This window comes from Terrapene carolina, unplaced genomic scaffold (genome assembly GCF_002925995.2).
Source record: "Terrapene carolina triunguis isolate 2854851 unplaced genomic scaffold, T_m_triunguis-2.0 Scaffold131, whole genome shotgun sequence".
Lineage (NCBI taxonomy): Eukaryota > Metazoa > Chordata > Testudines > Emydidae > Terrapene > Terrapene triunguis.
Window position 1 is genome coordinate 37,611,664 of NW_020664482.1, and position 15,096 is coordinate 37,626,759.

Genomic DNA, 15,096 nt, shown 5'->3' on the forward strand with positions numbered 1-15,096 from the left:
GGATCCAGTGTTCAATTTGGACTCAACTAGCAAACACTACCACAAGCCACAGAGAAAGGAATAAACACACACCTAACTGGGGCACTATTGAACAGTTAGAGCCCAGGAGCAGGGAGGAGGAAAATTCTCTTGATATCCACCCACTGAGCATGAGTCACTGGAGCTCTCAGCCTCTTCAAACCCAACCGCGTGAAGCTGCCCACGAAAAACCAGAAGAGACAAAAGCCAGACCCAAAGTGACATCAGTTCCTTTAAAACACAACATTTCCCACCATGTCAACTTCAAGATTCATCCTTTATGAGTTCAACAAATGTACAGTAATAACCAGAGAGAGAACACCGGGAATGGGGAAGACAGGGCCCAGTCATGAACAACATCCCTTCTGCTGAGGTACAGCTGAGTGCCAAGCAAAGGCACAGGGCAGCAGGGGTGTCCAGGGATGCATGGACTTACTTGGAGACAGAAATCTCCTTTCAAGGCAGCAGAGGGTGGCCCCTGCGCTCCAGGTTGTGGTGTGCAATTGACACAGTGTATTGGTGGGGAATGAAGCTCTGGACAAGCAGAGAGTCAGGGACTGGACTCCCCTCCTATCCCAAACCAGGGCTCTCCTGACAGGTTAGTAGGTGGGGGTGGGGATGAGTGTGCACTTTACTCATGCAATGTGGGTGTCATAATGGAGACTGAACTTGCCCCTCCTGCTGGACACCTCAGTGTGCATCAGGAGCAGAGTGTGGAGAGGTTGGATTCTCCTCTCCCATTCACAGCCTGCAGTGGGTCCACAGGCACCAGATCCCACCATGACATCAGAGTGCCGAGAGCTGCAGTGTGGGTGGCACAGGAGAATTCTGGTCTTGGTGCCTGTTCAGCTTAGACCTGCTTTGTGCTAGTGACTGGTGAGGAGGCCCGTTGGGCCCAGCCTGGCTGATCTCCTCTTCATAAATCACAGCTTTGCTGCCTGGCTGCTCCCCCCCGTGCCCCATTCAGTCTGTAAACAGGCACGTGTCACAGCTAGACACCGGGCAAGAGCCAGGCAAGTGCTTTCGATCGGTCATTGACATCGGCAACTGCCTCGTGTTGGATCTTTTGGACCTGCCCCCTCCCTCTGCTGCGTGCATCAGACGATGCTGTGCCTCACGCCAGACTCGCAGGGTGTATCGAGCTGTGTGGGCCTGACTGGTTCACACCGCTGGCAGCAGACACACTGCAGGAAGTCAGAGACATTGTGCTGGAAGAGCTGGCGGCATGGGTGCAGGTACTGGAAGAAGAGGAGCAAGAAGAAGATTGCCAGGCAGTAGCCCACCAACAGCTGCAGCACGAGCAGTGGGGCGCAGATGTAGTCAAACACGTCTGTCTTGAAGAGGTACCAGAGGACAAGCAGGACAGCGTTCTCCGCCAACCGCACAGCATAGTACATGGCCAACCGGCCCCAGTTCTGTGCCTTGTCTATCAGGTCCCGGTCAGCCAGCTTCAGCTGCACGGCCGACCAACAGAATATATTGATGCCAGCGTACAGGAGGGTGACGGAGCACAGCACCACCACAGTGCCCACCCGGCTAAAGTTCTTTTCAACATTGTCAGGCAGCTGGGAGCCACTACGCCAGAATTGCACCCATGGCAGGAAGAAGAGGATCAGCAGGTTGGCGAGCATAATGGGGATGATCCAGTGCTTGAAGACACTGCAGAAGAGCACCAGGACGGCCACACGGGTGGAGATCTCCAGGCTGCGCCACAGGACAATACAGATGAATGCCAGCGGCCGCAGCTGGACCTTGTAGTCGTCGTATTTTATCTGGATGGCCAGGATGTTGCAGACCAGCGCCCCATAGGTGACCGATACCAGGCAGATGCCCATCAGGACTGCTACATGGGAGGGAAGAAAGGTGGTGACCAGGGGTGGTTAGAGGTTACACAGGGCAATGCACACCTGCTCTAGTCCATGCCTTCCCCTCTGCCCCACTGTCCAAGCAGACCCTGGGTCAGGCACAAAGGTCTCGGCATGGACAGGGGCTTGGAGTAGGTACTGGGGAGGGACAACTCATGCCCAATTCAAGCAGGCACTGGGGAGGGATGACTCCTGGAGGGTGGGAGCAGGGGTTTGGAACTGGCACTGGGGCAGAATGGCTCACAGTGGTATGAAAAGGGGCTGGGAACGGGCGAGGGGCAGGGGAGGAATAGCTTGTGGCAGGAGGCAGCAGGGGCCTGCAGCAGCTGCAGGTGAGGGACAGGAACAGTCTGGTTAGCTAGCTCCCAAATGGGAAAGGAATGTCCCAGCTGAGAACGGCCTGGTGAAGACAGTATGTCCTGGTGCCCTAAATCCTCCCCAGCAAGCCTCTATAAGTGTAGCCACCCAAGACCCTCTTCTGCCCAGAGTAAGTGGGAACATTTACATTCCTTCTTACCTGCTGGGTGAGTGGGTGCTCAGTACCATCTACTCCTTCCCCCACCCCACTAATTCAGACAGCTAACAAACCCCATGTCACTCCAGAAAGGAGATTCAGTTGAGCCCAGATACCAGCAGGCCCAGAGCCATGGCTGCCCCTGCGTCAGCTAGGCCTGAATTTGGCTTAAGACCTCTGAGTTAGGGTAAAATTCTGCTCTTGGCTTGGGTTGTGCGGCTGTAACTGGGCAAGATCTGGTGGCCCAGGTGCTCAAATACAATGGGGACCGGTGTGGTATAAGCACCTAGGTAGTTAGTGCAGTAGCAAGGAGGGCAGGCTGCAGGCAGCCATGAATCTTGCTTGGCCCCATTCCCTCTTCTGTCTCTACAACTGTAACCCACTCAGGCCCTGTCCAAACCGAGGCTTGTAACTGCATTGGAATCTGTCATCAGACACAATTACAGTTTGCATCCGCACCTAACACAGCTATAAACTAGGGAAGAAAGTAGCTGCAGACTTGCCACGGGGCAATCTCTGACAGATTCTGCTAGGAGAGTTATGTTTAAGTAAGTCTCTGTCCACTCTTATTTAGTGCCTAATGTCCTGTGAGCCATAGCAAGTCAATGCAGGACATACTTTGTCTCATGTTTCAGCAGTAGCCAGGCAAAGGATCAGATACTATGATATCAATGTACTGTAGTACGTGTGGGAGGAGTGAGCTTTTGTCCTCTGTGTTACAAAGTCAGCCTTTATATACAGGAAACGTAGCTCGCCTGGTCACTCTAGTTCAGCCTGGACAGGGAAACTGTGCTGCAGCCATAAAGGAAAATTGCTTTTGATCTCGGGTGTAGTGAGTAAATGATGCATGTGCTACTGTGGCATGTAGATTCAAGATGTACAGACAAGTCCCCTATGCAAATGCCTGAGCTAGGGTTACTTTCCTGCAGGGCCGGCTCTGGCTTTTTTGCCGCCCTAGGCAAAAAAGCCACCCGCCGCCCACCCCCCAGCGCGGCAGGGGAGGGCGCCGAGCCCGGCCGCGGGCCCGCAATCCCCGACCGGCCGGAGCGCCGGGGGGAGGGCGGAGAGCCCGGCTGGGGCTCTCCGCTCTCCCCGGCGGCCAGAGCGCCGGGGGGAGGGCGGCGAGCCCGCCGCGGCTCTCCGCTCTCCCCGACCGGCCGGAGCGCCGGGGGGAGGGCGGCGAGCCCGGCCGGGGCCCCGCCGCACCACCCCCCCTCCAGGCGCCGCCCCAAGCACATGCTTGGTGGGCTGGTGCCTGGAGCCGGCCCTGCTTTCCTGCATCTGTTGCTGGAATGGCCAGAGGTTTTATTCCAGAGCTTCTCAAAAATTTTCAAAGTGTGGATCACACCTTAATGGAGATTTTCTAGGGGACGCTTTCCCTCACATTCATGATCACACAGCATCCCTGGGCAACTATGGCTTATGTACAAAAGTAATACTAGGGGGGAAAGGTACTTTTAGCTGTCCTGCAAGGAAGGCAGGCAGCACAGTCTGGCTAGTCAGCACTCCATGAACCACCAGCAAGTCCCCAGTGATGCATGGACCACAGTGTGGGACCCAGAGTGTTTTACAGTTACAGAGGATACAGAGTGTGCAGGTAGACCCTGGAAGAGCCTCACGGAATGAAAAGGAGAGTTTCTTTTTGTGCTTTGTGAATAATCTCCTCTTCTTTCCTAGGGAGCAGTGCATTATTTGTGACCTGGAATACTGCTCATTGCACAAAACCTTAAATTGCACGTGGACATGAAGGTCAGTGGAAACTGGGTGTCATTCTCCTATTAATTCACACCCCTTTGGGTGTGTAAGTGTTTAGCAGCTTAAGGCATATGTGACATACACAGGAATGGAAATCTCCACTTTCTGAACTAGTAAACTTTTATGTAAATTAGTGATAAACACCAGTTTTATATCCCAGGTACATTAGGACAGTGGTTCTCAACCAGAGGTATATGTACCCCTGGGGGGTATGCAAAGGTCTTCCAGGGTGTACATCAACTCATCTAGATATTAGCCTAGTTTTACAATAGGCTACATAAAAAGCGCTAGCAAAGTCAGTACAAACTAAAATTTCATACAGACAATGATTTGTTTATACTGCTCTATATACTATACACTGAAATGTAAGTACAATATTTATATTCCAATTGATTTATTTTATAATGCTATGGTAAAAATGAGAAAGTGAGCAATTTTTCAGCAAGTGTGCTGTGACACTTTTGTATTTGTATGTCTGATTTTGTAAGCAAGTAGTTTTTAAGTGAAGTGGAACTTGGGGTATGCAAGACAAATCAGATTCCTAAAAGGGGTACAGTAGCCTGGAAAGGTTGAGCGACACTGCATCAGGAGGTTACATTGTTTACATACATGAGGAATTGGAAAGCTTGGTTTACAACATTTACTGATTATATGCCCAATCCTGCTCCCAGTCAATGAAAAACCTCCCTTTGACTTTAACAATAGTAGGCTCAAGTTGTAATAAATTAGATACAATACTACTATTTTGTGCTTCTAGAGCTTCTTCTATCTGCAGATCTCACAATGCTTCACAAACAGTAATTAATCTAGCCTCACCACACCTGCAGGAGGTAGGTACATGCTGTTATCTTCATTTTACAGATGGGGAAAACTGAGTCACAAGTTAGAGCTTGCTCTAGGTCACACGGGAAATGTGTGGCAGAGCCACACAAGGACCTAGGTCTCCTCCCTTCCTGGCCTGCACCTTATCCATGAGATCATCTTCCCTACCCAAATCCAATTTACTTTACCAGTTCTGGGCCAGGTCCATGCTTAACTTTACTCATGGGAGCAATCCAGTTGAAATTTATAGCCCCCATCCCTGGCTAATGAAATCAACAATGCTGCTAAGTCAATAGGGTTACCATGAATCACACCAGCCAAGGATATGGACCTATGGGACTCCCTCTGGCTGAGATTCTGTGCTGTGCCTCTCAGAGGAGCAGCACAAACTTGCAGCCCAGGGGGAGGGGAGTTATGGTGGTTTTAAGCCACTTTTGGTCCCTCCCCGTCCTGGACCAGTCCAGGGTCTGGAGAGGCCCTTGCAGTAGACAGCTCTGGGAGCCTCTCTTAGTTACCATAGCTTCCCCCAAATCTCCCCAGTGATGCAAGCTGTGGCCTCACCCCAGCACACCCCTCCTGCCCCAGCACAACCCCTACACCCCAACTTACAAGGGGGTCCTAGGAGGTAGCCTCACTTGCTTATCTTCCATAGTGCCCCTACCAGGGGAATCCTTCCATTCTGGAAGCAGGGCGTTTAGGGCCTCTTTACACTGCTCCTGCCCTTTTACGCAGCATGAATGGCTCAAAGCACGAGTGAGGCGCTCACCCTCTAATTCTATTAAATGAGACTGAGACAGTAGCTCTCAGGATTTTATAAGCAGAGAGTCACTAAACACAGCACTCGTACATTAGGAATAGCAACTGATTGGATAAAACCCAATTTCCTCCTCATCATTTATACTATTAGCTTAAATTGAGGTTTATTTTGGTTTGGAGTCTGTTTCCTTGCCTGGATCCTAAGAGCTTTAGTGACTTTTTCCATGGATGTCATATGAACTTATCTGTGGCTGCACCACCAAGACCAGACCATATGGGATGATTTAAACGTGACTACGAAAAATTCTTTTAAAATATACGTAACAGTAAGATGAGCTCTGGAATGGAAACAGCTTCCAAAGGAGACAGAGGCAATAGTATCACATGAAGGGAGATGTTAAAGTCCTACCTCACTATGCCCCTAGTGGAGATGGGGATCTGCTCTTATGGCCTTCAGCCCCACAGTACCAGATCACCTCACATTGGTTCATGGATTTTAGCCTCCCAACACCCCTATGGGGTAGGGAAGCTTTATCCCCAATTGACTGTTGGGGGACTGAGGCACAGGATAGACTGTGACTCTGTAAGGTCACACAGGCAGTCAGTGGCTGAGACAGGAATTGAACCCAGGTGTCCTGAGCCCCACTCCAGTGCCCTAGCCACTAGGCCATCCTTCCCTCACCTACAGGGGTTTACTCTACGAGAGAGAGAGAGTGCTGCATGGAAAAATAAGCCAGGGACTGAACTAGAGATGTTTATTTTCCACCCTTTTTGGGTGATATATCAAGTTTAGAAGACTCAGATCTTAGCTGTACGAGCCAGTGCCGAAGACATCCTATTCAGCAGTGTGCTGCCCTACCTGCCATGGATCTTTTCTCTGGTATGAAACAGGCTCCACAAAGATGTTACCCACAAGTCTGAGTTTGCTACCTAAACATTCCCCTCTAGTGTCATTTGGATACTGCATTGCTCTTCACCTGCTCTCCCAAAGCATGGTGCAGCACTGCTATGTGCTGTTAAACATCTGTTGCCTTCCATTCCAGAGTGGGTTGAACTAGAGGACTAGCCTGTTCTTATGAGACTTCCACTGTGTATTTGCAGACCTAATAGACTTGGATAAGCACTCAAATTTCTGGGCCTGCACCTTGAGCCTCACTGGTTACTACCCATGCTGCCCCATTCCTCCTTTACCTCTGGCAGTGGGGACATACATCTCAATGATGCTGATGTACAGCTGCAGCGTGAGCTGCGGGGTGGAGCCCAGGAAGGCCTGGATCACTGCCATGCGCTTGAAGGCATTGCGGTGTGTGACCAGCTTGCGGATCGAGTGGCCGACCTCCTGCTCCAGCTCTATCTCAGAGCCCTTCCTGAGCTTCTTCTTGCGTGTGATGGTAACGTATGGCTCCTCCTGCCGCCCCGAGCAACAGTAAACCACCAGGGCCTCCACGCACCTGCACAGACAAAGCAGCCCATCAGCTCAGCCAGCCTGCACCCTCACCAGGGACCCCGTCATGCTCCTCTGCAAGTCTCCTTGTCGGTATGCTCCCCAGCAGGAGGTTGTTGATTCCACTCAAGCAGTTTAGCAAGGAGGCCACTAGTGAAGGAGAGCATGGCAAGGCAAACAGCACCCCCGTTCCCAAACCAGGGCTCTATATTTGCATTGTGGGAAACATGCACCCCAAAACACACTTTGCTCTGCTGCAATGCTTGAAAGGAGCAGAGGTGTGTGTGTGTGTGTGTGTATATATAAGAGAGAGAGATCCCCTTCCTAACCTGTTGGCATGACAGCTCTGGTAGCATGGCCTTTTCCCCCAAGGGCAGCATTGTCCATGCATTTTGTTTGATTTACTTTAGCCCAGGGAACAGGTACCCTGGAGTCTTTGCCTCAGCCAGATCCTCACTGGCCTCCTTAGAGTAAGTGAAGGGTTGGGGGAGTGGGGAGTCCTTCTACTTATGCTGTATGTGATAGTTTATGGTTGGTTTTGCCAGCCCTGGAGACACTTCTTACACCGTGCATCTCTGAAATATTCTGGCACTTGGTTTTCTTTGGAAATCCCCATTATGTTACTCTGAGCACTTGGAAGGGTCAGTTCAATATCCATCAAAATCACTGGGGGCAGAGTAAGTTTGAGAGAAAGAGAAATGGTTTGCTGAAGAGAGCTAACACCTAAATATGTTTAGCTTCTAGGACCAATGCGTTCTAGGACCAATAGTGGAAAACTTTATTAGGACAATCAATGGTACAAGAAAAATCGCCATTTTTCAGATCAACTGGAATTAGATCTCTGCACCACTTCTCTTATGGGATCCGAGCCTCGCCTGGTTACATGTTGTGTTGCAAACTCTGAACTGAAGCCACATTCATCCAAAAGGACCAGTTTCCAGTGATCCCAGAGCCAATGTATGACTCAGTGAAACCAGGTGAGACTCAGCGGTTTGGACTCCAGGGCTGCACTTGAAATGGTTTGTAGAGAAGTCTCTCTAGAACGTTCCGAGGCTCCTCTCACTACAGCCACGTGCCTGCAGACGTCACAACAGAAGGCATTACAGGCACTCTACATTTGGCCTTTTGCTGCTGAAATGGATGGAGACCATTTGCAGCAGCATCCCATTGTAGAGAGTTCTGGCTGTGTACTTTCACACAGCTAGAGTCTGCACAGCAAGACGAGTTAGGCATTTGGTGCAAGGTGTGGGATCAGAGAGGGCCTGCATATGGCCTCTACTCACTGGTACAATTTATGCTACCGTTAAAACTGGCAATGGAAACTTAGCCCTAAAATAACTGTCTCATCCTGATCAAATGGCCTGATGGAAGTCCTCAAAAACTTGGATATTCAATCAAGGACAGCACTATCCCATTAGAGCTGAAGCATTGTGTGCTGAGGGACACCCTGATACTCCTCCATTCTTTGCTTCCTGTCAGAGGATGTAGCAGCTCTGAATCTCTGGGGGTTTGTGGGCTCCGCATGAAGTGGAGGGCTCTGAGTTAGTTGTTTAGATGCCGGCTAGATATACCATATTGTCCTGCTTATCTCCTTCCCAAGAATTCTCCATGGAGACGCCTGAACACCACCTGGGTGCATCCCAGGGCGACTGACACCCTCACAGGGGGCAGGCCGGAAGAGAGACACCTAGCCTGTTCCCCAGCCCAGCTGGAAACAGAAACTGGTTTTAAAAGCTTTATTTTTTTTTTTTTTAGTGAGCTCTGATGCAGCCAGCATGGCTTTCCCACAACATAGGGTATGTAAAAACAGGCTGTCTTGCTGGAACAGGCAGAGCTAACACTGGGAGGGGCAGATTCCTGTCTGGAAGGAGGCATCACTGTCATTCTCTAGGAATGAGACCTAGGCTTCTTCCCTTCCGGTTTACTGCACCCAGCTCCTCCTCTCTCTCTTGGGCCTATGGCTACAGCAGCCTGGGTGTCTCCCTGCTCCTAGGATTTTTCTGTTCCAAAACTCACCGATTTGCACCAATGCTCTTCCCTTCATTGTCCCATGTCTCCCCATCTCATCCTTCCAACGTCATCAAACCCAAGGTGACAGCTGCCTTCCCTCAGTCAGAGACAGGACTCCCAGCCACACCTTATTCTCATCTCAGCTCTGAAACAGCCCCAGCAAGATAATTCAACCCCCCCCCCGTGCCATACAGCTGCAACTACACAGACTTCATAAGCCGATACCCTGTCTCTCAATGTGACCAACTAACTCAGAGGGGACAAGAAGTGCAAAAAGCAATCATGAAAAAGGAGCCTTTGTTAGAGAACAGTTCACTGCAGACCTCGCCTTACAGAGAGGCAGTAAGCATTTAGTCTGGAAGGGGTGAGGCAGGAAGCTGCCTGGGTAGGTTCCAGTGGCCACTGTCTTTGGGGGAGATGGCTGGGTAGGAATCCCCTGTGGTTTATTTCCATTGGGGTTAGGAGGAGAAGAGGAAATCTCCAGGGCTTTATTCCTCTGAGCCTGTCCTTGGGTAGAGGAGGAAGAGAGAAAACAGGCACTATTTTGAGATGATGAATGGTCTCAGCCTCATGAGGTTTTGCTAATTTACAGATTCTATTTTTTGTAAGGCAGCTGAATCCAAGCCTAAAACCGGTTTGCTTACTTGACTTTTCATAACTACTCTTGCCTTGCTGTGGGCAGGAGGAAACAGATTGCAATTTCCTGTATAATGCTAAAGAGAACCAAATGCAGTAGCTTGGAGCTCCTGGCACCTATAGAATCAGGTTATCAGGGTTGGAAGTGACCTCAGGAGGTCATCTAGTCCAACCCGCTGCTCAAAGAAGGACCAATCCCCAGACAGATTTTTGCCTCAAATGGCCCCCTCAAGAATTGAACTCACAACCTTGGGTTTAAGCAGGCCAATGCTCAAACCACTGAGCTGTCCCTCTCCACCCCCTATAGCTAGCATGTACCACAGGGAAGGATCTAGGAACTACCCCACGGCTCCTACACCTCTCCCCACAGGGACTGGGGCAGCTAAGAACTTACCCACAGCCAGAGCTGCTACTACACCACTCCCCAGAGAGCCTCTCTAATAACAGTAATATTAGCCTTCATAATGCTTTCCACTGACAAAGCACTGTACAAACAGTAACTCTTGGCAGGGTAGAACTGTAATGGCTGAGAGCTCTATCACAGCCAGTGCTCCTGCATCATCCCCTACTAGAACACAAGAAGCTTCCCTGGTCAACACTGTCCCTGGGACTGACTCAATGTGCAGCTGGTTGACTCAGGGAACAGATCATCTCATCCCTAGTTCATTGGGGTGGCAGGAGGGGAACATGTATGTATTATAGTGGGGATGGGGAGGTATTCATGCTGCTCACCTGATGACAGGCCCCAACTGTAGAATGTGCATCAGTAACACCAGTGGCTTGTCACTGGTCAAATCCCTGTGGACAAAAATGAGGGTCAGCTGGACCATGATGGATGGATACAGCATGAAGAGAATGGTCATCGCAAGCCAGAAGTGATCATCAGAGTGACTGTAGGAGGAACACAGGAACCCAGCAGCCACACACTCGCCACAGAAGAGAAGTGTGGAGAAGAGGATACTGAATGGTGGCTTTGTCTTGGGGGCTACAGGGGGCTCCCCTATTTTTTCTTCAAGTGGGGGTTGGTCTGAACATTCCCCAATGGGAACCTCGCACATGTTGTCCATCCTTGGAACACCAGCCTCTCCAGTCTTATCAGCTCTGAGCTATTCTCCCCTTCCTTGAGCCCCAGAAGTGTTTAATGCAGTGATGAATTAACCCTGTTCCGCCCAGGAGCCTTTAAGAACCATCCTTTTTCAGTGGGCAGGCTCCCTCTGTCTGGGATGCAGCTTGCTACAAGGGGCAATGTGCAGTGTGTGTTGAATCAGTCTACAAAAGAGCATTGACTGTACAACTTCCTCACTTTCAACCCAGAGCCAGGCTGCTTCTACCGGTCACGGGGCAACTGTACCCTAGATACGGACAACAGCAACGGCTGCTAGTTAATGGTGATCCGATGCCAATGAGGAAGGCCTGGGGAGAGCTGTCTTGGCTTCTGTTAAAAAAAAAAAAAAGTGTATCAAATGCAGGCAACTGCACTGGTGTCTCTTCCAAAGGAGCGTAGGGGCCACAGCCTGAGTGGGGAGCTGCAGTGCAGGGGAATGTCACACGGGCTCCCGCCGGCGCCGAGAAGTTGGCGAAGAAGATCCACGCGGGGAAGTTGCTGTTGCTCTGGATTCAGTGCAGGGAGAGGTGCCCGTCCTAGACGGCGCCGTGCAGGTGCCCCTGTCCCGACGCTGGAGGTCTCGGTACACAGCGGGCCCGGCTGACAGGCTGCGCCCAGCTCGCAGCAGCGCCGGGCGGGCTCTCCGGGTCCATAGCGCGCCGCACGACCTGCCCGCAGCCAGGAGCTCCGTGCGCCCCGGCTGGTAGCCGGCCGCGGCGTCCTCACCGGAGACTGGCTGCGCGGGGCTCTGCGGAGGGGGAGAGACGGGATGAGCGCGGGCACGCACGGCAGGAGCCGCCCGCCGATGGCTCACCCTCCCCCGGCACCGCGTGGGCACGGGGCGGGGACCAGCTCCCGGGCGCACGCGGGCACCTCGGGCGAGGCAACCCGCCCTGCTCCCCCTAGCGGGCTCAGCCGCGGCGCCGGACTGGGCGCGCTCTGCGGCCAGGGCAGTAGCCGACAGTCCAGTTCCCTCTTCCCCACCCCCAGCTACGGGGCTCGCCCCGGCTGATGTGGCCCAGCAGGTGTGAGCGCTTCCGTGCGCCGGCTTCCCGGGTCCTAGCGCCCGACCCGGTGCGGCGCCTGGCTCAGCGCCTGGAGCCGGCTGCCGTTCGGACTCAGGGCTGGGAACGGACTGCGGAGCCCCGCAGCGAGTCCCGAGAGGGTCTCCCAGTGGCGTTAATGGGGGGCAGGCACAAAGTATCCCCCACCATCAGCCTCATCGCTATTCTTTCAGTGCCTTGTTGCATGTCCCCCTCCCCCACCAGGCAGAGGGGACCTACACTCGCCCTGGGACCAGTGCTAGTCCTGCTCTTCCTTCCTCCCCCTTCTCTGTTTCTTTCCCTCCCTCCCTGCCTTTTCCCTCTGCTTTCTTCCCTCTGCATTTGTTTTGCTGCACCAGATCCGCGTTCCCACCCCCATGGGTTTCAATTCCCCAACTAAAATGATCAGCAATGAAATAGTTAATGCCGATCTGTAACGTGTAAGCCTCTGTAGGCTTTAGTGTCAACCCCTAGTGAAATGACTGAAGGATGGGGGAGTTCCCACCTCTCGGCAGGGCCGGCTCTGGCTTTTTCGCCGCCCCCGGCGAAAAAGCCAGAGCCAGCCCTGCCCCCGGCGGCCAGAGCGCCGGGGGATGCAGCGAGCCCCGGCGGGGGCAGGGCGGCGAGCCCCGGCGGCCAGAGCGCGGCTCTCCGCCCCCCCCCCGGCGGCCAGGGCGCCGGGAGGGAGGGCGGCCGGAGCCCTGGGGGGAGGGCGGCGAGCCCTGCTGTGGCCCCGGTCTCCCCGGCGGCCGCCGCGCCGCGCCGCCCCCCCTCCAGGTGCCGCCCCAAGCACCAGCTTGGGTGCCTGGTGCCTGGAGCCGGCCCTGCCTCTCGGTCATTTTGTCAGACTCTCTACAGACGGTATTGGTTACGCGCCCTTTGTGTTTGGAAGGTTTTCTTTGCAACTGTGAGGACCCGAAACTTTTTAAAATGAAAACTGAAATTCTGCAGAATCACCATAAACTGTGCAGACCATATAAATGCATCAAGTAGCCAGATGTTTGGCACTATTGTCCTAGACATTATGGACTAGATTTTCAATAAAGTTTAGCACGTTGGGTGTACAAAGCTCCTTTGAAAATCTGGCTGTGATTATGGCTGCTGACTGAGTGACTCTCTCTAAGTACTTGCTGCTTTCCTTAGCTAACTGGCCCAATGCTGCCCTGAAGACCCTAGCTAGGCCCTTGAAGTTAGATTCCTCCTGCTCTCTACCATTCTCTGCACCCTTTCCTCTGCTTTGCAAAGGAGGAAGGAAGATAACAGTGATCTGCCCACAGAAGCTAACATGTGAGCGAAACTCAGCAGATGAGAGATCTTTGTTCTCACCCACCTAGGACCAGCCTACGGGTGTGGAGTTTGTTTGCTGCCTAAGAAGCATAAATTGTGAGGCAGAAAAGTGGGGATCCTTCTAATGCACAATGAGATCAGACCTATTTCCAGAGTTAGTTTCTTGGTGAGGGGAACGGTGACTGAGGAGTCATGGATGTAACCAGGTTCTGTGTTAAGTGTGTCTGGTCTCAGCTGTTCTCTATGTAAGGGGAGGCTGTGTGGGAATAGATGTCACTGAGAAGTCATGGCTGCAGCCAGCATTTGGGTAAGATGAGGTGGGCTGGAGCAGCTGGCCTCTGCAATGGCATGTGAATTCCTGTAGTAAACAAACCAGGTATTTTCTTTTATTCTGAAATCTAATGGGAAACTGATGAGATCTTAAAACACTTTTGACCTGCACCCTCTCCTAGCTATTCCTATGAGCCCACCTGAACCCTCTCCCCTAGCCTATTAAGTAGGGTGTTTTCCCTTGTGTCTCCAGGGTCTCCATATGCCTGTGAGCTGGAGACAAGTGGGATGGCTCCTTGTCTAACATAGGGGGATGAAGATTTGAACCAAGGCAACAGAATAGACCTTTCCCTCCATCCTGCAGGTCAGAGACCCCATACTCTTGCAGTCAGGGCTTGGAGCTATGGAAACTTCACAATTGGGGATGTGGGAAGGACCTGGCGACCAGCACCATGTCCCAGTCAGCATCCCTGACCACTTCCCCAATAACATCAACCCCAAGGCAGCACCAGCACCCCTGAAGCACCTGAATAAGTGGTTTTTCACCCACGAAAGCTTATGCCCAAACAAATCTGTTAGTCTTTAAGGTGCCACCGGACTCCTCATTGTTTTTACCAGCACCCCGTCCCTGACCTCAGGCAGGGATCATTCCTTACGTTCCCAAATGTCTGACCTCTTTCTGAATGCATGAGCACTGATACTGCCATGGGCTAGTCAATAACTGTCAACAGGTCCTCAGAGCCTATATGCACTCTCCTTGTCTGCCAGAATTCAATAGGTGGTCTATGATCATATATACTGACAGCACCTATTAGATGTGACTCAGCCATGGAATGTTTGTGATTGGCCAATTTTTCCTATTTTAGGGAGACCCAGAAGCTATAGGTAGCTTTAAAAGCTGCTTGCCAGACAGTCCCTTTGCAACTAGGCTGCCTTGAAAGGCATTGATCCAAATTTATAGGAAAATAGTAAGCTGTGGTACTGTCCACTGCTAATACTACCTCACCTCCTTCTGTAGCAGCCTTCATCCAACGGCCTCCCTGTGCTTTGCAAACATGAACCCTTACAACCCTTGTGAGGTGTGGTTAAGTAAGTGTTATCCCTGGTATACCGAGGGGAAACTGAGGCATAGGAAGGCTGCCAAGGGTCACTTAGCATATCAGTAGCAGAGCTGGGAATAGAATTTGGTTAGATGTTGGGGGGCTTTCTCTACCATCAGAAGCTTTCCCTCTGAAACGCACAGAAACCAGAGTACTTCATTATTGTGCTCCTTTCTCAATTGGGTGTTCAGCAGGGCTGTGTAGTAAACAAGTAATTATGCTTTCAGCAAGTGGTCAACGTTTTCTCATCCGCTCCTAGGCAGTACTATACCAGACTGCTAATATGGGGTGCTACAAGCATGAGGATGTCAGAAGCCCCAGAAGGAACTATGTTCTATCTGAGAGAAGAGGAAAGGGAAGGCTGGATAGGACTGTTTGTGTCCCAGCTTGCATCTGCAATGGCCTATAAGAGTAATAGTATGGGAAACTGCTGTAGCATCTCTGTATCTACCTCTAGACCTTACTGGGTGA

General features: G+C 51.8%; 1 protein-coding gene across 2 annotated transcripts in view; it reads right to left on the minus strand.

Annotated features, from left to right (window-relative positions):
- Nucleotides 1-404: 404 nt before the first annotated feature.
- Nucleotides 405-15,096, minus strand: part of XKRX (XK related X-linked) — a 20,289-nt gene continuing 5,597 nt past the window's right edge. Inside the window, exons 2-4 of one of the 2 annotated variants that reach the window (XM_026653012.2) lie at nt 10,553-11,673; nt 6,922-7,181; nt 405-1,861 (exon numbers count right to left, since the gene is read on the minus strand). In XM_026653012.2, coding sequence (XP_026508797.1) covers nt 1,116-1,861; nt 6,922-7,181; nt 10,553-10,887 — 1,341 coding nt within the window. In that variant the 5' untranslated portion in view covers nt 10,888-11,673 and the 3' untranslated portion in view covers nt 405-1,115. Of the gene's footprint in view, nt 1,862-6,921; nt 7,182-10,552; nt 11,752-15,096 lie in introns of those variants that run through there. The other variant, XM_029911858.1, reaches the window with a different exon arrangement.